The sequence below is a fragment of the Armigeres subalbatus genome, unplaced genomic scaffold (assembly GCF_024139115.2).
Source record: "Armigeres subalbatus isolate Guangzhou_Male unplaced genomic scaffold, GZ_Asu_2 Contig1318, whole genome shotgun sequence".
Lineage (NCBI taxonomy): Eukaryota > Metazoa > Arthropoda > Insecta > Diptera > Culicidae > Armigeres > Armigeres subalbatus.
In genome coordinates, this window is record NW_026942086.1 from 21,938 (window position 1) to 47,500 (window position 25,563).

The 25,563-nt window shown below is 42.8% G+C and overlaps 1 protein-coding gene across 1 annotated transcript in view; it reads left to right on the forward strand.

Annotated features, from left to right (window-relative positions):
- Window positions 1-7,523: 7,523 nt before the first annotated feature.
- The window catches only part of LOC134202655 (gamma-1-syntrophin-like), a 46,410-nt gene continuing 28,370 nt past the window's right edge, over window positions 7,524-25,563 (forward strand). Inside the window, 3 exon segments of the mRNA XM_062677681.1 lie at window positions 7,524-7,683; window positions 10,565-10,635; window positions 10,701-10,856. Coding sequence (XP_062533665.1) covers window positions 10,570-10,635; window positions 10,701-10,856 — 222 coding nt within the window. The 5' untranslated portion in view covers window positions 7,524-7,683; window positions 10,565-10,569.

Below are 25,563 nucleotides of genomic sequence, written 5' to 3' on the forward strand. Positions count from 1 at the left end.
TGCTACTATTGTGGTGTCAAATTGTTGATTCATTGTTATTATGGTTCCAGTTGAAATTAGAATTGACCAATCAATAAGCAAAAACCGCCGATATGAAATGAACAGATCGTGCCACCGTAGACATGTTCTGTCAAAAGCACATGAATAGAAATGTGCGTATACAGTGCCGCCGTTGTTTTGATGCGGTGAGTGCTAAATGAGATACCTTGATTAATCCATTTCGATCTCGCAAAAACTGATTTTATTCGCGTTCAACTTATAGCGCATCATTGCGCATGTAGTACATATTGTTTGCAACCAGATGCGCTATACAGCGCACCAGATGCGCAGTAATAAGCCTTGCGACTAATAGGAGAAACATTGATTTTCGCGAGTTCAAAAATTCGGCTTTGAGCTGCACAAATAATATCTGTTTAGATATATAGAAGCTAAATAAATGAATGAATATCTCGCAGAACAATCTTCAAATTCAATTGAACGTTAGAATTGCTTACACGGAAGAAAAAAAGTACCCAAAATTGAGTATTTTTAAACTTACTTTTGAGTTATTTTTTCTCTTCTCTTTCATCCACTCTTTCTGTTGTTCTCAAAAACAAAAGAGCCAAACAATCCAACGACGCCAGTTCAATAAGGGAAGCCAATTTTGAGTTTTATTACCTGAGGTCGAAATTGAGTGAATTAAACTTAAATTTGGGTCAATAAATTTTCCGTTGGATACTTTTTTAACATGGGAGTAAAGGCAAACTACTTCGACCCTACTTACTCAATTTTGGCTTCCCGTACGGATGTTCGAGGTTGGGTGAATTAAACTCACTATTGGGTAGTTTATTTCTTCCGTGTAGAACATGTTTACATGAACGGTGTTTGGCAATGAAGTCACCAATAAGGGTTGCTGACGTTTAATAACCTTTCTCTTTCAAGTGCATAGAAATAGCAGGATTTGTTTTCACCGGGAAACGTTTCCCGATGAAAGCAAATCCTATCCTTCCCATGCGCTTGAAAGAGAAAGATGATTAAACGTCAGCATCCTCTATTACGAAATTTTTTGATTTGTTGCAAGTAAGAGTTTGAAGATCAGTTTTCAAAATTTTGTTGCTGCTCATTGCATTGAAAAGGAAAATAGGCAACGATGGAGGAAAATTGCCCAAAGTTTGTTTCTACAGAAACAGGTTTAAAAACTTTGAAACGAATTGAATAATGCATGTTTGATTCGTCTATTAATAATGACAATCGTTAAAAGATTCCAGCAAAATACAGCAGTTACCCTTTCTGGCAATCTGAAATGAAACTTTGGTCCCCGAAGGTTACACAAAAAAAAGCTAAAAACACGACAGCGCAGATACCACAATTGGCAGAAATATTTGCTTCGTCGCATGAATCAAATCTCTTAGGCTAGAGGTAGACCCCTTTTGCTTTATTTTATTATGAGTAATCGAACCGATTGCTGAATTCAATATGAGGAGAATTATTGAGAGGAAATGGAGAATTGAAAGATTCTACTATCCTTTTTTGTTAATTCTCAAGGTATAGCAACATGGAAACGAGACCTTCTGAAGGTTCTGAAGGTATGTAATTAAGAGTGGCGATACTGTCAGAATTGGAATAAAATTCATCTGTCATTCCCGTGGACCAAAGACCGTGGATTCGGCATCGTAGCGCTGCAGGAGGTTTGTTGGAAGGGATCAATGGTGCGAACTTTAGAGGTAATCATACCGTCTACCAGAGCTGCGGCAACACACACGAGCTGGGAACAGCTTTCATAGTGATGGGCGACATGCAAAAGCGCGTGATCGGATGGTGGCCGATTAACGAGAGAATGTGCAGGTTGAGGATCGAAGGCCGGTTCTTCAACTTCAGCATAATCAACGTCCATAGCCCACACTCCGGAAGCACTGATGATGATAAGGACGCATTCTACGCGCAGCTGGAACGTGAGTACGATAGCTGACCAAGCCACGACGTCAAAATCATCATAGGAGATTTGAACGCTCAGGTTGGCCAAGAGGAGGAGTTTAGACCGACTATTGGAAAGTTCAGCGCACACCGGCTGACGAACGAAAACGGCCTACGACTAATTGATTTCGCCGCCTCCAAGAACATGGCCATTCGCAGCACCTACTTCCAACACAGCCTCCCGTATCGGTACACCTGGAGATCACCACTGCAGACAGAATCACAAATCGACCACGTTCTGATTGATGGACGGCACTTCTCCGACATTATCGACGTCAGGACATATCGTGGCGCTAACATCGACTCTGACCACTATCTGGTGATGGTTAAACTGCGCCCAAAACTATCCGTCATCAACAATATTCGGTACCGACGACCGCCGCGGTACGACCTAGAGCGCCTGAAGCAACCTGATGTCGCCACTGCATACGCGCAGCATCTCGAGGCAGCGTTGCCGGAAGAGGGTGAGCTCGATGGGGCCCCTCTTGAGGACTGCTGGAATACAGTTAAAGCAGCCATTAACGACGCAGCGGAGAACAGCGTATATGGGATGTGGGACGAAGTCGACGGAACGATTGGTTCGACGAAGAGTGCAGACAGATTCTGAAGGAGAAGGACGCAGCGCGGGCGGTCGCGCTGCAGCAAGGTACCCGGCAGAACGAGGAACGTTATAGACGGAAGCGGAGACAGCAGACCCGCCTTTTTCAGGAGAAGAAACGCCGCCTGGCAGAGATGGGTTTGAAAAAGCTAGCCACTTGCCTGCATAGATTGATAGTCAGAATCTGGGAAACCGAACAGCTACCGGAGAAGTGGAAGGAAGGGGTTATATGCCCCATCTACAAGAAAGGCGACAAGCTGGAGTGTGAGAACTTTCGAGCGATCACCATCCTTAATTCCGCCTACAAAGTGATATCCCAGATCATCTTCCGTCGTCTGTCACCATTAGTGAATGAGTTCGTGGGAAGTTATCAAGCCGGCTTCGTTGACGGCCTCTTGACAACGGACCAGATCTGTACTGTACTTTACTGTACTTTACTTTACTTACGGCAGGTCCCAACGCATCATCTGTTTGTTGATTTCAAGGCGGCATACGAAAGTATAGACCGCGTAGAGGTATGGAAAATTATGGACGAGAACAGCTTCCCTGGGAAGCTTACCAGACTGATCAAAGCAACGGTGGATGGTGTGCAAAACTGTGTGAAGATTTCGGGCGAACACTCCAGTTCGTTCGAATCGCGCCGGGGACTAAGACAAGGTGATGGACTTTCGTGCCTGTTGTTCATCATTGCGCTAGGTGTCATGCGGAGAGCCGGGTGTAACAGCCGGGGTACGATTTTCAACAGTTTGTTTCGTGGATGACATGGACATTGTCGGCCGAACATTTGCAAAGGTGGCAGAACTGTGCATCCGCCTGAAACGTGAAGCAACAAAAGTTGGACTGGTGGTGAATGCCTCAAAGACAAAGTACATGCTTGTGGGCGGAACCGAGCGACAGGGCCCGCCTGGGAAGCAGTGTTACGATAGACGGGGATACCTTCGAGGTGGTCGAGGAATTCGTCTACCTCGGATCCTTGCTAACGGCTGATAACAATGTCAGTCGTGAAATACGAAGGCGCATCATCTGTGGAAGTCGGGCCTACTACGGGCTCCAGAAGAAACTGCGGTCAAAAAAGATTCGCCACCGCACCAAATGTGTCGTGTACAAGACGCTAATAAGACCGGTTGTTCTATACGGACATGAAACATGGACAATGCTCGAGGAGGACTTGCAGGCACTCGGAGTATTCGAGAGACGGGTGCTTAGGACCATCTTTAGCGGTGTGCAAGAAGACGGTGTGTGGCGGCGAAGAATGAACCATGAGCTCGCCCAGCTCTACGGCGAACCCAGTATCCAGAAGGTAGCTAAAGCCGGACGGCTACGATGGGCAGGGCATGTTGCAAGAATGCCGGACAGCAACCCTGCAAAGATGGTGTTCGCTTCCGATCCGGCGAGACGACGTGGAGTGCAGCGAGCGAGATGGGCAGACCAGGTGCAGAACGACTTGGCGAGCGTGGGGCGTATTCGAGGATGGAGAGATGCGGCCTCGAATCGTGTATTGTGGCGTCAAATTGTTGATTCAGTGTTATCTGTTAAGATGTAGACTAAATAAATGAAATGAAATGAATGAATCATCTGTCATTCCCAAATAAAATTGTGTTCCAAAGGAGCAGGAGACCTGTCAAATGCGGCACACTCTGCTTGCAGGATCACCACCGCTTGGCGGAATTTTACTTTTGCAAATGGGCCCAACGTAAAACGGAGGCACATGTAACGGGATCAATAGGTACAAACAGCTCTGAGAAGTGCTGTTGAATTAAAATAGCATTGGGTAGCATTAAAAACTTCGTGCAGCATTGTACATATTGCACAGAGAGAAGCGGTAACGATGGTAAAGTGAACAGGTGGGGTAAAGTGGCTTGTTTATTTAGTTATTTATTTATTTATTTATTTATTTATTTATTTATAGAACAACTAGGATTTAGCTAGTCGCGCTGCAGCAAGGTACCCGGCAGAACGTGGAACGTTATAGACGGAGCCGGAGACAGCAGACCCGTCTTTTTTCAGGAGAAGAAACGCCGCCTGGAAGAGGCGGATTGCGAGGAGATGGAACAGCTGTGCCGTTCTCAAGAAACACGCAAGTTCTATCAGAAGCTCAACGCATCCCGCAAAGGCTTCGTGCCGCGAGCTTTGCTTCTCATGGAAGGGGTGGGTCTGCTGTCTCCGGTTCCGTCTATTGCGTTCTACGTTCTTCCGGGTTCTTTGCTGCAGCGCGACTGTCCACACTGCGCCCTTCTTTTTCCGAATTTGTATGCACTCTTCGCCGAACCAACTCTAGTAGATGGTATGATTACCTGTAAACGTTCACACCATTATTGATCCCTTCTAACACTCCTCCTGCAACGCTACGATGCCGAATCTACTGTCTTTCTGCACATCGACGAGGATCCGTGTGCTCCCAATGAGGTTGGAAGATTTGCAATTCCACGAACCGAACTTTCATTTCGAACATGTTTCACTGAAATTCGTAGTTTTTAAATATGCGCCCTCATAACCACCTTGTTGTACCAGCGCCCCCTTTAAAAATAGGCGACTAAGTAGCTCATATTTTACGACGACAGGGCTGATCGAAATCCTTCGATGCAGATGCCAATGAAACTCTATACTATTCGTACTACATGAAGTTCTACTTAATGACATGCAAAGGAAAAGCGTAATGATTTCTTCACTATTCATTCCTTACTGCTGGCCCTCGATGGCCGTACTAGTGACCAAAAATTTTACCAATCGCAATGTGCGGGTTTTAAACTTCATGATTGTCTAATAAATAAGATACTCTCAGATTTTTTCTCATTTCTTATTCAAGTAGCTCCTTCAGCTTGATCCAGGAGATCCCAAAATAATCGGAATAGCTGTCAAAATTAAAACCACTCCATATTAAATATTGATGTGTAAAAAGAAATACACCCGATTCTTTTTTTACACGGGGGATGCGTGCCGTGTGAAAAAAATCCGTGTAAAAATAATCCGTGTTATTTCGAGAAACCGTGTAAAAATAATCCGTGTTATTTGAAGAATCCGTGCAAAAAAAATCCGTGTTATTTCGAGAAACCGTGTAAAAAAAGCCGTGCAAAAAATATCCGTGTAAAAAAGTCATTGGCTCTTTGTTAATATGGGGGATGCGTTCCGTGTAAAAATAAATCCGTGTAAAAATAATCCGTGTTATTTCGAGAAACCGTGTAAAAAAAATCCGTGCTATTTCGAGAAACCGTGCAAAAAAAATCCGTGTTATTTCGAGAATCCGTGTAAAAAAAGCCGTGTAAAAAAAATCCGTGTGAAAATAATCCGTGTAAAAAAAGAATCGGGTGTATTCTTTGCTTACTCTCTACCATAGATCCATAAAACTTTTGACCAATCCATAGTCAGTTTACTTATTGCATGGACCCTAACTATTGAAATTAATCTATTTCTTATAGAGCTAACATTGATTTTGGCGCCCCCTGAAAGCTGATGCCCTTGGTGGAGGCCAACCTGGCCAACCGCACGCTACGGCGCTTATACGTCGTACTTTTCCTAAAACGAATGTGAATATATTTCGATGATCTGCCACATTTCACAAGATGTCGTGCTGTAAAAAAAAAATCTCGAATTGTTTTACAGCAAAATGGTAACCAACGTTTATTTTCGGCCGAACGACTTTTCCCGGTCATATGTCTTCGGCCAAATAACATGTCCGGCGAAACCGTTTACGGTGAAATTGAATTCGGCTAGGTGACTTTTTGCCTAACCTTATTTTGCTTAATTCGACAAAGTGAATTTCGAACAAATCAGGGATCATGATTCAGAATCATTCTCACAAGCAGGGAATGCTCCCTCACGCTGATTTTCGCCGAGAAATCGGTTTACGGGAAAAAACGGTCTGATGAGAGATAATCATTTCACCCTCACTACCAGTGCCACAAAAAGTTGATTTGCCTGTTTTCTCACTCCTTTCTTCCTTTTCTTGCAATCACCAATTGCAAAAAGAGTAGCCTTTATAGAATAAACAACTTTATCCCTACAAAAAGTCAACGTGGTGGTATGGCTATAGTGACCGCATCCCATCGCCATTTTTGTTGATGTTCTAGGTTCGAATCCTGTTGTGGTCATAAAACTTTTGTAATTGCTTACCGAAAATTTTCGCGGAAAGTGAGTGAGGAGTAAAAGTGATGAAACGAAAAAAGAAATTCATCAAGTAGGCACGATTCTCGCTTATCTTCTAGGTTCGCTCTATAGAGAAAAGAGAGATGGGAGAAAGATTTTTTTTACTACAAACTCCGAAAAAAGATACTCCTCCGATCCGAAAAACACTTGATTTTGTCTCATCGAAGCGAAAAGTATGAACCCTGGAACAAATGGCTTTCTGCCGATTACAAAAGCAACATTAATAACAATATCAAACGAAAATCAGCAACAATCTCAAATCTTTCACAATTACATCTTTTTGAGGCATGTCTTCTACGATCAAAATTTTCTTTAAATATCTTCATTTTCGTATGAACAATTATTCTGTTAAAAGCAAAACAAGTAAACTCGTTAGAAGTAGTTGATTGAAATGCGACTGCATTTTTATTGAGTTAATGACGAGTATTGCATACAATCACACTTTGTTAGATGCTTAGCCATCTAAAGTTTTGAACAATAAGGAGGATAAAGACTCGATATTCTTAGTTCAAAAATTCTCAATTTACTTTATTTTATTGAACTAAGTAAATCAATAAAAAATATGAATAAATTTGAACCAGCTGGATTATGCAGACATTCGTCTGTGCAACGGGTGCGCTACGATGAGGGACGGATGCTGTAGGCTCTTAATGGTTCAAATTTGAATTTGAAAACATACGGCCAAAGAGGAAAGACCAAAAAAACAACAAACTCAACAACTAAGGGCGTGGATGCTGCATGCGGTGCTGCAGCGTTAAGCTCTTGCCGTTTGATGCATTTTCGCTGCAGTTTCCTATTAACACACGATGCGGTTGGTGTGATGCATGATGCTTCACGGGGCTTTACTGCTGCACGAGAACGTTCATGTGTGTAGTTAGATCAGTCAAGAGTGCTGCAACAGGAAAGATAACATCAAAGTGAATTATTTTATCATGTTTAAAGTTTGCTGGAACAGGAAGTGAAAATACGACGTTAGGCGTGGGAAGTAGGTAAGACCGGAGACGTTGCCAGAGAGATCCAAAATGTGTAGTTTTGATGTAAATAATAGTGAAATGTCGTGCCCCTTTTATATTACGATATCTTTCAATCAAAATCATTCATCTATTTTATTTGGTTTTACAACTCACGATTATTTTATAAAAGTAGCCACAAAAGTAGTGCATTGTTTATTTTTTCGTTGCAAAATATGTTGAACATGAGATCGTTGTCGACTTCACTATATAATAAATTAATTAATAATAATTTGCTAAGCTAACGGTACAACTTAGTCTTAGCAAAGTAGCGAGCATACATAAATCTAAAACCCACAAAACCCACAAATTCTGACCTACTAACAAACCGTGGAGACATCCATAAAGAAAGAAAGAATATACAAACATACATATGCAAACGGATACCACAGCATTTGTGAATAAAGGATCACACAAGCGGCAAACGCAAAATCTGTGCTTCTTTAGGCGCATCGTCAACGGTTTCATCCCATTTAGACCCAAATAGAAATTAACGACACACTAGTGGCAAAAATGGTCTCATTAATTATTTTAGCTTCTTGGCCCTATTCTAGATGTTAGAATCCGTTTCTGCTTCAGCTTACTTTGTGAAGTTTTAGCCAAATTATGTATTATCTTATATTCAGATTTAAGAATTAAACTACCTTTGATCACATTGTGTGGTATTTGATTATTTTTATTCATTCAAATTCAAAGCCTATCGTTAATATTATGTGTGAAAATAATTCGTAACGTAATAAGCCCTTAAAAAGCATTACTGCAAATTTAATTTGACGACTTCAATAATAATGGAGCAGTACGGTGGTTCACGATATTATCGTTTCAAACACGCAGTCTTTTCCACTCGAGACCAACTTAAACCTACCTGCATTTCCCCCTTTTCTATTCTACACTGGCTTCCCAATGCTGTGTGCAAATAACGTAACAAGCACAAATTACCCTATCGGACACATTCTGATCTACGATTTAGCACATTAAGCTGCCATGAAAAACAACTATCAGACTGTTCCACCTGTCCTCGTTCCAATCCAATTACCAACATCACTATTACGGCAAATACGCCATGGTTCGCAGTTTATGTGAAAATCCCACTCAGATTAGGTTCGTATGTTCGGGATTTATTTGATAACAAAAACATGATAAATCACGCTAATGAGAACACTATCACGAAACCATCCAACCACCCATAATCGAAGCCGCCTGGAGTTATAACACGTGATTGACTGGCAGAACGAGCCCCCAGTTTCCACATCCTCTTCCTGGTTATGATTTTTCCAAGTTTTCACTCCCTGGGCTACGAGTTTGAATATGAACGATGCCGTGTACTTTTCGCGCTGAAAACGAATGTAGATATAGGTACAGGGAAATTCCACATGGACTTGCTTGGTGAATCGTTGTATATTGAAATTTCGTGCTCGCATGCAAAAGGGCCCTCGTGCCATAGTGAATATAACTATGTAAATGAACAATCACGGGTGATGTAAAAATAGAAACTGATTGAATTTGTTACTGTTCTGGCAGCTTAAAATTGAATTATGACTTCTACCACGATTGGCAATTTGCCATGATTTCGATGATGAGGTTGACATGATTAGGTCACTTAATATTCAATCAATCGTCGTGCGTCACGAGATTGGAAGTTTTAACAAATAGGTTGTAATGAATGGATTATTTTTTACCTTTTTAACGTATACCTATAATAAATTCATTACTTAGGAATTGTGTGTTAAATTAAACATTTATTTATATTTTAATGCTGAGACTCGGCAAATGCTTTGCCCAAAATCAAATAAGGCAAAATACTACTGGGCTCGATCCCAAATTACTAAATGATCGGAACTATCCTTGGTTTATCATAGTCACTTATCAAAAACCAATGGTCTCTTTATAGATTTTCAAAATTGGCCAAAGAATAAGAACCCCTTAATTGAAATGCAAATTGAAATTAGTCGAAACTAAGAGCCAAAAAAAAAGGCGAGTCATTGTATATAAAATAACATTTTTTTTTTATTTTTGAGCATGACGCTCCTTGGTTTGGTGCTGGAAGTAGGATTTATTCATAGTACAGATTTGTCATCGCCAATTAATGAACCGCCTTCGTTCCACCGAGAGGACATAGCGGGGCGGGATACCATTGTCAGAGCTATAAAGTGTCCATCTGACTTTTCCATTCATCGGCGACGGCCTTGTTTTTCTGCATGACAAGAGAAAGCAATTTTACCAGTGCCTCGAGTTAGGTGCAAATTAAAAAAAAACAGTGAAGCTTTCCGTTGGTTGTCATCATCACAATCACAATCATTGTAACAAACGAAAAGGGACCTTGTCTATTGTGTCGGTCGGTCACTTAAACGGAAGATAATCCTGACGGCGTAGTGTTGAGAGATAGCTCGATGGAAAGCTGTCCAATATAGAAATCTAAATATAACCCGTCAAAAGTCCCCTCTGGCATATGAGTTATTCAAATACCGATGTATTGTCCTCCTCGCAGTTAACGATGGTCATAGGTAAAATATAGAACCAAGCTCTGAAGCAGTATCGGACGAGTTGACTGCACTAAACAATTTTTCTAGTGCGTTATATTTTAGACTTATTTATAGAATCAAATGAGTGCGTGATCATTTTTATGATTACGATTACAAGTGTTACTTTCACTTAAAAATATGATTAAAAAAATTCAAAACATTTTAATAAAAAAAACAATTTAATTAAAACCCTGAACACTCGAATGACGCATTTGAATTTTTCCTCGACTAAAAAGCCTTGCGTTTTTCAAATCCGAGTTAGAAATCCTAGAGAAATCTCGATATTTCGTAGCTTCTATCAATTTGTATTAATCTTTTTTAAATTTTTTTTTTCACAGGAAATATGAAGATTAACGCAACCACCAAAATGGCCACTCCGATTGAAGAGAAATTCGATCAGAATTTGAAGGTAACTTTTCTTGTTGCTATAAACGTTATATTAGGATAATATTGAATTTATTCATTCATGCATAGACACGCACCGGAATGGTGATGATCAGCGATGGCAAAACCAAACCTGAACTGGCGCGGCTTCACCTATCGATGGAAATGATCACCATCCAGAAGCAGGACACATCCACACCGGTGCCAACGCCAACCAGCGCCATCCATCCGCCAATAGAATCAAAGGTGGGTTTACTTTATACTTTGAACATACCTAATATAATTTACAATGTGGAAACAGTGGGCTTATGGTTCCAGAATCGTTCAAAAATGGTAACCTGGCTTAGAAGATAATCGCAGATAATAACTGTGGAAGTGCTGAAAGAACAACAATTTTCAATCTATTGTTGAAAATTGAAATAGATTTTATAAAAAATGTAGAAATCAGGGTGAAAGCAAATATTTAATGGATAATTTTCATTGATAATGAAACATTTCTGCAGACAAATGAACTTGCCAAAAACTGGAATCAACATTTGAGAATGTCAAAATTACATATAAAAACTAAGCATTGTTCAAATAAGAAAAATATCATTTAGAATGATTCATTAAGTGGTCTACGTGGCCGTGCGGTTAGCGACGTCAATCGCTATGGAGTGTGGGTTTGATTCCCACCCCGACCAGGAGGAAACTTTTAGTGATCGAAAAATTCTTCACTATAAAAATAATCAATTAAACTAACCACATTTTCCATAGGTGTTCCTTCTTCTGTTTATGGAAATGCACATGATTTTATTGCTCTTTTGGGATACATGTGCTATACAATATGACACTTGTCGGATTTTTATTCGCCCGAATGTAACTAATGTTCGAATCCCATTTTTCCGAAAAGCTCATCCACCCGAAAGGTCCATCTTCCCGAACTAGGATGGTCGGTTAAGGGTAAGTGCCTGAAAAATGAGCGAGACTTTTTGCGTACATACACACACATACTCACACCCATGCACAATTGCACACATTCACATGGCGTTTCCCTCGGAAAATGACTCGGTCCTGGTACCAGTTCACTGATTCCCAGCCAGCCCAAGCGGAATCTGCCGAGAGGACGTTTGACAGCGGGCTCTGTTGAATCTCTACAAAAACTACAGCTCTGTACAAGCGACTCGTGCCTCTTCCAAAGCACTTCAGCCTATCAACGGGAGTGCCAACCGGCACATTAGGATCGATACCAGTAAGGTCTTAATTTTGGTATACTGGTCACGGCTTATGACAACGAACATTATCTGGATAGTCTATCGGAAACGACGATTTTGGGCTGATGGTCGTGCTGTTCTACTCCCTGAGTAAGGAAGGGTGACACCGGCTTAAAATGGCGGCCGCCTCCGTCCCGGTAAAAAAGAAACTAGCAGTCCTCCGAATACGTTCAATACTCGTCCACCAATTAACTAGGCTCGGTTGAGATTTTCCCGATTGCGCGATCGGCTCTGAACACGGCCATATAAGAGCTTCCGTGTCAACCCTTGCTCATTCCAGTTCGAGACAGCAACACGTACGGACGTGTTTTTTGCTCGCGCATTTTTTCGAAGTGTTTTTTTTTTCGTTCGTTCGCTGTTTACGTTTTCGCTTGTCGCGTTGGCGTTATTTTCTCCCGGACCCGTCATGGGAGACTCGGTGGCCGATTCGGTCGCTGGAAAAGTGCCTAAGCGCACTGCTCTTGGAGGCGCGGGTAACCCCTCCAAGCAGCTTTTGCAGAGCAACGTGTTCTCGCCGTTGCCGCTTGATAACGCCGGCAATCCGCCGAAAAAGAGGAAGAAGCAGCAATCGCAACTGCCGCAGGTGCAACCGGAGCGGAAGGAGAAGTGCCCGCCCGTGTTTGTGAACGGCGATCCGCCGGATTTACGCCCAAAAATTCGCCAGCTGATCGCTAAGGGGCTGAAATGTACTTTTCGGCTCTGCAGCGAGGGCGTGAAAGTGATGCCGGCCAACCGGGACCATCATCAATCCGTCGTGGAGTTCCTCGAGGTCCACAAGTATGAGTACTACACTCATGACCATCCCGGCACGAAGCCGCTCAAGGCTTTGCTGCGAGGACTTCACGACATGAAGGAGGAAGAGCTCCAACCAGAGCTTGAAAGTTGCGGACTGAAGCCAGTAGCCGTCCACAAGATCGCTCGTCACGACAAGGCGAGGAAATATCGCGACCAGCTTTACCTGATCCATCTGGAGCACGGCTCCACTACCTGGAAGGACCTGAAGCTGGTTGGCGTTATAAATTACACCGTCGTTGACTGGGAGCGATATCGGCCAGTGTACCGCGATGTAACGCAATGCACCAACTGCTTCAATTTCGGGCACGGCACCAGGAACTGCCGCATGAAGCCGCGCTGCAACAAGTGTGGCGAACCCCATCCGACTGACGAGTGCGACAAAATGGAGGTGGCCGATCCCAAGTGCGCCAACTGTGGCGACAAACATCGGGCCGCCACAAAGGGCTGCCCAAAGCGAGCCGAGTTCCTGGAAATCCGGAAGAAGGCTTCCACCAGGACCATGCCGAAGAAGAACCGTGTTCCTGTAATCAACGAGGTGAACTTTCCAGCCATCCCTGCTCCCCGTCGTGTGATTCCAATACTCCCACCGTTACAGCCGCACAAGCGACTGGCAGCGGCAGCTGTATCGGTCCAAGCTCCAGCATCGTCGGCACCATCCACCAGCGAATGGCCCCGCTCCCTCCTGGGTTCCATCGCCAGTCGGAGAACGAAGCCGTCCCACCGGAAGAATCTGCCCCGCTGTACACTCCGGAGTAATTTATGCCGATCTTCGCGCAGCTCGCAAGTCGGCTGCGCGGCTGCAAAACCAGCTTCGACCAGGTCTTCACTCTTAGCATATTCATCATTGAAAATGGCTGCTAAGGTGGGCCTGGTCAACTGGAACGCTTGCTCGCTAAAGAGCAAAACAATCGAGCTGAAGGATTTCCTTGAGGCGAAGGAAATAGACGTGGCGTTCATCACCGAAACGCACCTAAAACCGGAGGTGAACATCAACATCCCGGACTTCCGCATCGTGCGACTCGACCGGCCGACCAGGGAGGTGGTGTGGCCATCGCTCTTCGCTACAACATCAACTGTCGTCTGCTTCCAAGCTTCCAGCTCAGTGTCATCGAGGCCATCGGTGTCGAAATCACCACTTCGGTCGGCACAATCGCGCTCATCGCGGCGTACTGTCCAACGCAAGCCAAAGCCGGCGATGGATCATCGGCTGCCCTTCGGAGGGACATCGTCAAGCTGACGCGGAGGTAAGGCCAGTATATCATTGCCGGCGACTTGAATGCCAAACATCAAGCCTGGGGCAACAGTCGCGGCAATCGAAACGGCACCATCTGGAGCAACGACATGGAGGAAGGCCACTACACGATCCTAAGCCCGGATTCCCCCACTCGGATGAGTCGGTCCGGTGCCCACGCAACGCTCGACCTCTACGTAACAAACCTGAGTGACCACGTCTCGCAGCCGGTTGTATACCAGAAGCTCAGTTCGGATCACTATCCGGTGGTGGCGGAACTGGGCTCCTCGGTCAATCGGCACCAGCAGTTACGGCGGAACTACCACCGAGTGAACTGGCAGCGTTTCCAGCAGTGCGTCGATAACACCGTCGACTACGAGGTGCGTCCGGAGACGCCGGAAAGTATCGACCGCCAGCTGTGCGCTATCGAGGAGGCGATCACGGCGGCCCGAGAGCAACACGTACCGACGGCTCGGCAGGTAAGCAACTCCTTAAACATCGATACACTCACCAAAGATTTGATTCGATTGCGGAATGTCACTCGCAGGCGGTTTCAGCGTACTGGACTGCCTGAGCTTAAGGCACGCTGCAATCGAATCACAAAAATTATCAAGGCCAGAATGGTGGACCTCAAAAATAACGACTTCTCGAATAAAATCCGCACTCTCCCAGATTATGCTAAGCCGTTCTGGAAAATGACCAAAATTCTAAAATCCAAGCCTCGGCCCATTCCACCTTTGATCCCACTAGACAATAATGGCTCTAAGGATCGCTTGATAACTCCTGCAGAGAAGGTCACTGAAATAGGTCGTCACTTCGTCAGCTCACACAATCTTGGGCAGAACATCGTCAGTCCACACGAAGCAGCCGTCAACGAGCATGCTAACAACATCCATTTGATTCCCAACGACTTCTCGGAGGAGTTGGAGATCTCAGCTGGTGAATTGACGGCCTATATCAAATCATCGAAGAATATGAAGGCCCCAGGCTTCGACAGCATCCTGAATCTCGAGCTCAAACACATGAGTGCGCCGTTCTTTGAGCACCTCTCGCTGATCTTCAATCAGTGTCTCCGGCTCAGCTACTTCCCATCGGCCTGGAAGTCAGCGAAAGTAATCCCCATCCGGAAGCCTGGGAAGGATCCTTCCTCACCCAAAAGCTATCGTCCCATCAGCCTTCTCTCAGGATTATCCAAGCTATTCGAAAAAGCTATTCATCACCGGTTACTTGAGTCTGCCGAAAATCTCAACATCTTGCTCGAGGAACAGTTTGGTTTCCGACGCGGTCGGTCAACTGTACACCAACTGACCCGAGTTACCAACGTCCTCAGACGGAACAAGTTTGTCTCGAAAGCATCCGCCATGGCCTTACTCGATGTCGAGAAGGCATTTGATAATGTATGGCATGATGGCCTGGTGTACAAACTACAACGCTACAATCTTCCCAGCTACCTGGTGAAAATCATCAACAATTACCTGTCGGCAAGGACATTCCGGGTCTCAATCAGCGGAGCGAGTTCCAATGCGCACAACATCGTTGCAGGCGTCTCCCAGGGCAGTATCCTCGGGCCCCTGCTTTTCAATCTGTTCACCTCCGACATGCCAGAACCTCCAGAAGGCGGCATTCTGTCTCTGTTCGCAGATGACACCTCCATCGTCTACAACGGTAGAGTGATCAGAGCGCTAGTGGCAAAACTCCAACGAGGCCTGGATGCCCTGACAGAGTACCTCACCAGCTGGAAGATCTGTATCAACGCGGTGAGACCCAGGTCATCATTTTCCCCCACTCCAAATCCCCTAAACATGTTCCGCCTGGGGACTGTAAAATCATCCTCAATGGCACGACTGTGGAATGGGCCAATGAGGCCGACTACCTTGACCCTCGACAGCAAACTTATTTTCAGGCAACAGGTTGACAAAACGGTGACAAAGTGTAACGTTTTGTTGAAACTACTGTACCCTTTGATCAACCGCCGGTCGTCATTGTCCCTGAAAAATAAGCTTGCTGTCTACAAGCAAATCATCCTCCCTGTGATCGAATATGGCATGCCGGTCTGGGAGAGCTGCGCTAAAACCCACCACCTCAAACTTCAACGGGTCCAAAACAAATTCCTGAGGATGATCCTCAACACCCCTCCCAGGACAAGAACATCCGAGGTCCACCGTCTGGCCGGAATAAAAACCTTACATGAACGCTTTGGTGAGTGTAAAGAAAAGTTTAGGGTCCGTTGCTTGCATTCGGATCAGGCTCCAATTAGGGCGCTAGTTCCAATCTAGGTTATCAAATTTTTATTGTAAATATTAGTGTACATAGTAGTTAGGTTATCAAATTTCTGAAATAATCAATTCCTCCTAAAGGATGATATGGTAAATCAAGCTAGATAATCTTTTGAAATTTTATTGAAAATAACCTTAAAAAAGAGACTAAAGTTGAAGGGCCTTGTGGCCAACCACTTGAATTGTTTTTAAAATACTGTACTATACAAAAATTGAAAAATAAACGAATTTAAGTCAAGTCAACCCTTGCATAGACCTCACTGCTTGCAAAGACAATCCATGGATCATCGATGTACGATGGGTGGAGATAACGGTTTGGAGGGGAACCCTATAGAATGAGTAATTCAACAAATCACGCAGAAGCAGACGCAGGAGCGGCGAACCCGTTCGCCAGTAGTGGGTTGGTGAGAAAAGCCGAAAATAGTGACAGCAAAGAGATTGCTGGAGGAGCTTCACAATTTCGTGGATGGCAGGAACAACGTCCATAAGGAGATTAAGGACATGGTTCACAAGATCCGAAAGGCGCTGGCATCGGCAGTGAATGAATTCGATACAGCATAGTGCTGAGGCACTATGGGGGATCCCCATACAAGCGAGCGGTCAAAAATAAAATTGGACTTTTCAAGTGATTTTCCACTTTGCTTTAGCTGTGTATGGTCGAAATAGCATGAATATATAATTTCTAACACCCCCCCCCTTTAGGGATCGTCTATGAATTACGTAATATTTTTTTTCATAAATTCGATTAACGTGACAAAGCAATCCAATTTAGGAAGTTTAATTTTATATGTTTTCTTGAGGAGAAGGAAGGGGGTTGTACAAAACTAAGTACAGCAATTTATGGACATCATGAACCCTCCCCCTTCTCCATCCTCATTTGTGGACTGTCGTCTATATATTTTTGTATATTTTTTGCGGAAGGTAATCATTTTTGTGGGAAGAAAGTAACAAAACGCCTCCCCTACCAATAAATCTAATAACTTTTCATTGCTCTAAATCTGAAGTTGGCGGCGAGAGAACCGAATTAATGTTAAAAGACATTAATTTCATGACATTCGGTGATATTTTTTTGTTCTTACTCTCATGCCTCACAATTTGTATTTAGAACAATCTGTTTGACAAAGTACTAGGTTCTGAAGGATCCTAAAGCATTAAATGTTAATCAAAGAATCAGAAGTCAAGAACGAGTAAAGTACGAGACACTGAAGACGTCCTAACAGGTCGAAATACGTATATGTAGAACTAATACGAGTTGGTGGAATAAAATGGAATTTTACTAAACTCGTCTTATGACAGTGAAAACATTCCACTAAAAAATAGTTAAACAATTTTCTTAAAGAATCAGAATTGGAAATAACTTTTGAAAAAGGGTATTAGCAAATTAGAAATCGCAATCCCATGACATTTGTACAAGTTATTCAAAAATAAATGAGAATAATATATTCTCAAAAATGTGAACATTCATTCATTCCACAATGCTCCATTGTTCCGAAAAGCAAATTTCTTTCAATTTGAATAACAACACTATTTAAATTATTTTTGATTTGTTTTCATGATTTCTACAAGTTATATATAGCATCATTCTTTTCTGTGTGAAGGTTTAAATCTTTAATGATATTTTCTTCAATTCCATCAACGATGGAAGATGACATGAATTCATCTAAAGTATCAGAGGATAAAGAACTTTTAAAAATCTTCAAATATTACAAAATTACGCATGGCATAAGAATAACTAAGTGAATTTTTTTCCAATGTCTCCTCGTTATCCAAATCGAGATTAAAATAGAACTGATTCATGTAAGGCACGAAGAATAATGTCAACATTTGCATCTCTTAATCATTTTCTTGCGTTATGAGTTCTAAATTTCTTCTTTTTTATATTGACTTTCCGCTGGTTGTTCAGCCAGTGAACCTCAAAGTGTAGATGAGTGAATAAATATTTCCCTACCTTTAGCCAGACATTCATGAACACTAGCAAGAATTTCATACTCTCCGTACTAACTAAGATATTGTTCGTCTTTACTTTTGCAATAAACATGTCAGGAATTATTGATTCCATGAGATTTATAAATATTTACATACTATGAAACCTCATATTTAGTTCTCCATCAGTAGCTAATGAATAGCTCAGAAAAATAGGTTTAGGAAATGACTCAAACCACTCAAGCCCCAAACGCAATTCAGCGGAATGGCGACGGAACCAGTAAAATTTGACAGGAAATATATAAATTCCGTTACCGTTACCGTTGTGCTGCATTGTATTGGGGGTTTTATTCATTCACTCCTTTGAAAAGTTAAAAAATTGTTATAAATAAAGTCGAAGTTATTACCAATACATGTATTTTGACCATACCCTTTGAGCCCATAGTTCAGTCTGGCCCATTTTCAATAGGAAACGATGGGACTAGATTTCCGTCGAATGAAACTTGTTGCGAGAAAATCGTACACAAATAAGCGTCTAAATGGCGATTTGCGCACATACATACAGACGCGCATGCACACACATACAGACAGCACCGCAATTCTTCGAGCTGAGTTAGTTGATATATACCACTACGGATCTCCGGGCCTTCTATCAAACATTCGTTTTGGAATGAGCATTAACCTTGGAGTACGAGAGAGGCAAAACACAGTAAAAAAAAATAAATGAAAAAAATCAAAGTGATTTAACTCTGTTAATTGCAAATACTGGCAAGAAATTATTTCAGGAAATTTTAGTCGAAGCTTCGTCCTTGATGTGCATCATAAAAGAACCCGGGGATTTCTGAGGAAAAAAGTTCTTCACTATCAAAGTTGAAAATAGCGTCGTTTTTGGAAAAAAATATTGTTTCCGCATTTTTTTCATTTTTTTTTCACAATGTAACCATTAGTTTTTGCATACCATTTTAAAGCTTATACAATTACCTTTGTAATGATGTATTAACATATTTCAATAAATAGTTGAAAGTAAAATATTTTTTCAGGAAATTTGTTAACTTTTTTACCCATTTCTGACTTTGACACCTTATATCTTTGGAACTAGTGCACCTAGAGACTTCAAATTCAGAATTTCTCTTAATTAGAGTATTGACAATGGAGAGAAAATATTTTAAAATAATTCGGAAGACATGACATTTTCGATTAATGACCGCCCGAAATCCTATAGTGTGAGGGTCGATGCAGCGGAGCGCACATTAGCGCTGGCTAAGGCTCCTGCTGCCTTAGCTCCGCCGAAATAGAAACATATCGGCACAACTACTCCGTTATAACCTAAGAAGGAGAGGAAAGAAAAGTTGGCTGGGGTGGAAAGAACATCAGTCTCCATGACTCCCAAAAGGGCCAGAACTTCTCCGGGAGACGAGAGACCAGGCGGTCTAAAAAAGCAAACGGGGGACGACGCTGCCGCCGTCGTAGAGACAGACGCTACTTCACAATGAGCAGGATGGAGTACCGTAGTTGGCCAGAAGGACAACATAAATAGACAGCTCAAACGGAAAGAAGCGAGAAAAATAGAGCAGAACAAGAAAGAAAAGTCTCCGCCTCGTCAGAAGCCACCAAACGGGGAAGCCGTACTCGTCAAGCCGAACGACGCAAGGACGTATGCAGCGCTCCTCAAGAAGGTTAGAGAAGATCCGAAGGCGCATACAAATCGGAGAGATCCTCTTCGAGTTTAAGAAGGACCCTGCGGTCGATTGCTCGATTATGCAGGAGCGCATTGCAAAATCGCTGGGCGCAGAGGCAGAAGTTAAATCCCTGACCCCAGAGATGATAATTATGTGCAGGGATTTAGACGAGATCACGTCGGAAGAAGAGCTTTAGAATGCTCTGAAGTCACGAGGTGCAAATGACAATCCGAATAAGGAAAGCGTTCGTAGGAACACAAACAGCGATAATTCGTCTGCCAGTAACCGCTGCTGATAAGGCTCTACGGGAGACAAACTGACTGTTGGTTGGTCTAAATGCCCATTTAAAGCCGCTCTGCCAGTGAATAAACAAGCGGAGAGATGCTTCAAATGTTTGGACTTCGGACACCGGGCAGGGGCTTGTAAAGGTCCGGACAGATCCAACATGTGTTGGAAATGCGAGGAAACATGTAATTTTACGAAAGATTGCACGCAAAGACCCAGGTGCATGCTTTGCACACCAAAGGATGGAAATGACCATCAGACGGGTGGCTACAAATTCCCTGCCTACAGGAGGGCGATCGCAGGTCAACAATAGTGGAAATAATCCTGAATCACTGCGAAACCGCACAGCAACTCTTGTGGCAGTCAACAACGGTAACAAAGTGCGATGTCGCGATAATTGCAGAGCCGTATCGAGTTCCTCATGATAACGGCAACCGGATGACAGATAGTTCGGGAATGGCTGCGATACAAGTTATGGGCAAATTCTCAATTCAAGAAGTGGTGGGGAGTTCATGTCAAGTCTTCGTGATTGCCAAAATCAACGGCGTCTTTGTGTGCAGCTGCTATGCACGGTCAGCCATATAATGTATCAGTTAACCGACAACCTGATCGGACGAAGGCCAGTAGTCATAGCAGTTTACTTTAATGCCTGGGCTGTGGAGAAGGGGCAGTAGAGTGAGCAACATAAGAGGATATGTCCTGCAGAAGTTCTAGAGAAGCTAGATGTACGATTGTGCAATTAAGGCTCCGTGCGCACATTTCGGAGAGACGGGAGTCTATAATTGACATCACGTCGATTGCTGCGATTTTTCTATATCGTGAGGCCAACACGATGATACATTTACCGTGCGGCATCGAAATCCGTACACTGAAGCACCTTAGTATATGAAAAAGTCATTGGAAAATAGGAATCGAATGTAAATAAAACGTTTGTCATTGACACAGGGGCATGAAGGCTTCTACTTTTGAAGTGTTTCACATTTGCTCATTAAAAACTTCGAAAAACATTATAAAATAATGAATTAAATCAGCTACTCCTGACTCGAAATTCGTCCACCGTGGACGGATTTCAAATCAAAGGATCAAAATCCGTACAGCTATTTTTTAACTAAATATTTAAATTGAAACAGTCTGATTGACTAAACTACCACTGTAAACAGCTCGATGCGCACCTTGAGAAGCGATGCCTTCGATTTGTATTCCGCTTATCTTATGTAATGATTCACAATTAGCAATTAAAACACAGTCACTTTTGGTGCAATTATGCTCTACCCGAAAACAAAATGGCGGCACAAACTGCGCGTTTGGTGGGTGGAGATGTGTTTTTGATTTTTGTTGTTTTAATTTCAAAGCCTTCTTTCCAATTCTATGCCCTAAAAGCTCACTGCCAAGTATCTGAACAGGATAAGATTAATTATTTCTACAATAATTACCTTTAACCTCTTTTAATTTATTGATATCTCATGAGGTGGACGGATTTCGGGTCCCGCAAGGTATATCATTTTCAAGGTGAAAATCAATACAGATACTTAAAAAAAGGGTATGTAAAACGTTTTCAAGCGTGATTCGATCTAAAATTGTTTTCAAGTGATCCTTAATGATGATATTAATTTATAGCTTTTTTCTACCTTTCTTACAAAAATATGATTTACAAAATAAAACTTTTGATTATGTTCCAAACACGAACAAGCAACAAAATAGTCAGCGTTGGAAAGATTGGAGCTTCTTTAATTAGCTCCACGAAAAACATTTCACGCACCCTCACGCAATCGTGAATTGTTTTTATTTTAATATAGTGAAGTTTGCAAAAACAGTTAGATTTTTCTAAATATTTAATTAAGGTAATTTATGATTTTGAGCGACTAAGTTCGCATAAATGGTTGCTTCCAGTTAGACTTTGATGAACGATCCATAAAAAACATACGCATTTTTCGGATGTAAAAAGTTTTTAAGCGGTTGATTTGTACTTCGAATTTATTTGATCTGCTCCAGTGTAATATCTATGCATTATCCAGGGACATTAACATTATCCGATTACAAATATATATAGTCGAAGTGAACAAACAAAGTACATCTTTTCGGAAAATTTAGTAGGTAATAATTGAAGAATGAAGATTATCATAAAAATCATTCTCATTGAGGGAGTCAGAGGTAGGCACCACTCGTCGCAAGCACGCTGTAGCTCTCAAAGTCAGCGTTCTTGTGCCAAGTGGTGCTCTATCAAATAACAATAACTGACCCCGCTAGTGATCATATATCACTGCTACATCTTTACAAAGAGCACAAAAACAAAATAGAATATGCTTTACTGCTTATTGTATGCATTTAAAGACGAGAAATGATTGACATAGTTTTGGCCACGCTTTTACACTACGTACTCCTATATAAAGCGCTGAGAACCAACAAGTGTCCAATGAGGAGCTTGCAGAAGCGGCGAAGCGCCTGCAGACGAAGAAAGCCCCCGGTCCGGATATAATACCGAACGCGGCGCTGAAAGCTACGCTCGTGGCATGTCCGGATATGTTCAGAAAGGGTGCTGCAAAAATGCCTGGACGAAGGCAACTTCCCAGAAATGTGGAAGATCCAGAAGCTGGTGTTGCTGCCGAAGCTAGGAAAGCCTCCGGGTAATCCGGCTTCGTACAGACCTATATGTCTGTTTGACACATTCGGGAAGCTCCTGGAGGGGATTATCCTGAATAGGCTTGCGAAATGTATGGAGGGCGAGCGCGGACGAAGATGCAGTTTGGGTTCCGCAAAGGAGTATTGATGGTGGATGCAATTCGAACAGTGCTCGAGAGCGCTGAGAAGGCGTCCAAACAGAAGCGAAGAGGAGATCGATATTGCGCAGTGGTAACAATAGACGTAAAAAATGCGTTCAATAGTGCCAGCTTCGAAGCCATCGCATCAGCGTTGTATAGAATGCGGGTCCTAGTTACCTGTGCCATATCCTGAAGAGCAGAGTGTTGGTGTACGACACTAACGAAGGGCGTAAGTCGATGCGGGTAACAGCGGGTGTTCCTCAAGGCTCCATTCTCGGTCTAACTCTTTGGAACGGGATGTACGATGGAGTCCTGAGTCTGCGGTTGCCTAAAAAAGTTAAAATCGGAGACTAGACCGAGTAGTTCGCGATGAAATACAACCAGTTACGGGTCGACAGGTCACCAGTGAACCGGACGCCCTGCTCCTCTGGAATCGCTGGGCTAACCCTAGCACTCGGCTGGTTGGCTTCGGAAGAACCTCCTTCCCGTTTTGTTGGAGTAGGTTAGATTCGCCGTTGGGACGAGACCGAGTAGATTGTGAAGAATAAGCTGCTGAAGTCGCCGAGACAATAGTCACTTCAAGGCTGGGTACACCGGTGATAGTACAAAGGAGTGCTGCTGAACAGCACAACAGGCCGACTTCTCCGAAGTAAAACATATTGGTAGTACCGGAGAAGTTTAGACAAAGACACGGATAGGATGGAAAGATGGAAAGTTCGAATGGTAGAATCCATGAAGTAGACAGTTTTATCTTGCGGTCCGAGGGGAAGCAAGGTAACAAAACAAGTAAATTAAGTTTTTTCCCTCAGTCGAGGTTTTTCCTCGCATCACTTTCCATAGAAGCAAGGATTACCTAATCGTGAAAGGTAACTTAGCAGGCGTGATCCCCAGCGCCCAATCCCCAAGCAGTTTTGCACACACACATCACCTCAACTCGACGAACAGAGTCGATTGGTATATAACACTATGGGTCACCGGGCCTCCTATAAAAAGTTTTTTTTTAGCGAATATATAGCCTTTACGTATATAGTACTTAGTATACAAGAAAGGCAAATACGGCAAAAATCACAAAATTGTAGTTACAGATTAACTGCGTGGTTCCTACGTCACCCTTCGTACATCATATGGAATTTCATACTCTTATTTCTTAGATTGGACTTCAATGTTTATCATGGTAAAATTTCGAATAAAATAAAAACATTATAATGAACCATTAGTTGACGCTCAATTATTACAAATCAATATAATTTCCCTGCTGATAACAAGCGCACCCAATTATGACATACATATGCTATGCCAGGGAAAACGAACAATCCTAAGACATTCGTGTTTTTACTACCACGGCATGTGTCGTTGAGCATCGACATTTACTCTAGTTATTCAATCTACACTCGCTATAATTGCACTACATACTGCATCCATCTACGCACCCGCCTTATTGGCTTGGGCACCTAGTCAAGGGTCGCGGATAATTTGACTGATTAGGTAGGACGACGACTAGCCTCGGCTTAATCTCAAACCGGACGGGAATGGTTATTCAAATCGCACATAAATTAAAATCCCACATAAAACGAGCTGGCTACGCAGTCTCTTGAGTACTACTGCTCATGCGTCGTTGGTCGGTGTTCGATGCATTCACTGATCCACTGCTGGAGGTTGATGACATGTTTGCAGAGAGCTCAATAAATCAACTCGTATGACTGGCTTGCATACTTGCAGGGCATTCGAATTCTATATGGCCAACCCCATAACTGAGGATATCATACATCAAATTTGCATATGAATTGATATGAAATTATTCCCGTTTTTTTTTTGTGCGAACAAAATATTACAAGTCAGTCAAAAAGCCGCTTGGTGCTGTTTGGCTGAACCCCGTCCATATCAACTTGGGTTATCAATGCCAACCCATTCTGAGGTAGAAACACGGGAATGCATTCACTTTTAAGGACATAGTTGGAAGAGTACCACGATGGCAGCCACCCGAGCAGCACAAGTCAGGCAAATCTGGTTGCAGCAACCTGATTGCGACTAAATCTGGTCACATATGAGTTGCAGTAATTTATGTGGAATATGTGTGCTGCTAGGGCAATATGGCACCGGACCTTCCACGGGCCAACCCCACACCTCCCGCACTCCTCTCCCACCAACATTCGAATGCATCAAAGAAGCATCGAACAAAAGTTTAATATTCAAATTACTAACCTGTTCACAGCATATTTCCTTACTTCCCGTGATAATGAACATGTTTCTCCAATGAATCCTATGTATTCCGGCTCGAATTGTAGCATAAATCAGCAGTTTCGTGCCAATTTAACAGCCGTTTGCGATTTGGTGTGTTCATCACTGCACTTCACTTCTTCTCAAAGGGCATTGGAAAAATCAAGTTTTTACTCACTGCTCCGCACATGAGCAGCCCGAAATGTTGATAGAATGCAAATGAAACACCACTTTTTGAAATCAGTCACTTATTTGAACCGAAAACTTAGTATAAACTGCTAGTTTTGCCCGAAAAAAACGATTAAAAACTGATCGCGGAGCGAATGTAAACACCGCGGTGCACCGGCACCGCCAGCAGCAAACTAATAAGTAGGGTGGCTCAAAAATAATTTTGCTTCGCCACGCTCAGTTGATTATGATTTATAATTTGGATGTCATCCAATGGTTTGGGCTGGTTTGAATAGAGACTTACCGTGCGCAGGTCGTTTCAGGTTTGTATGACAGTTGATATGGCGACGTTGAATTTAACATTATT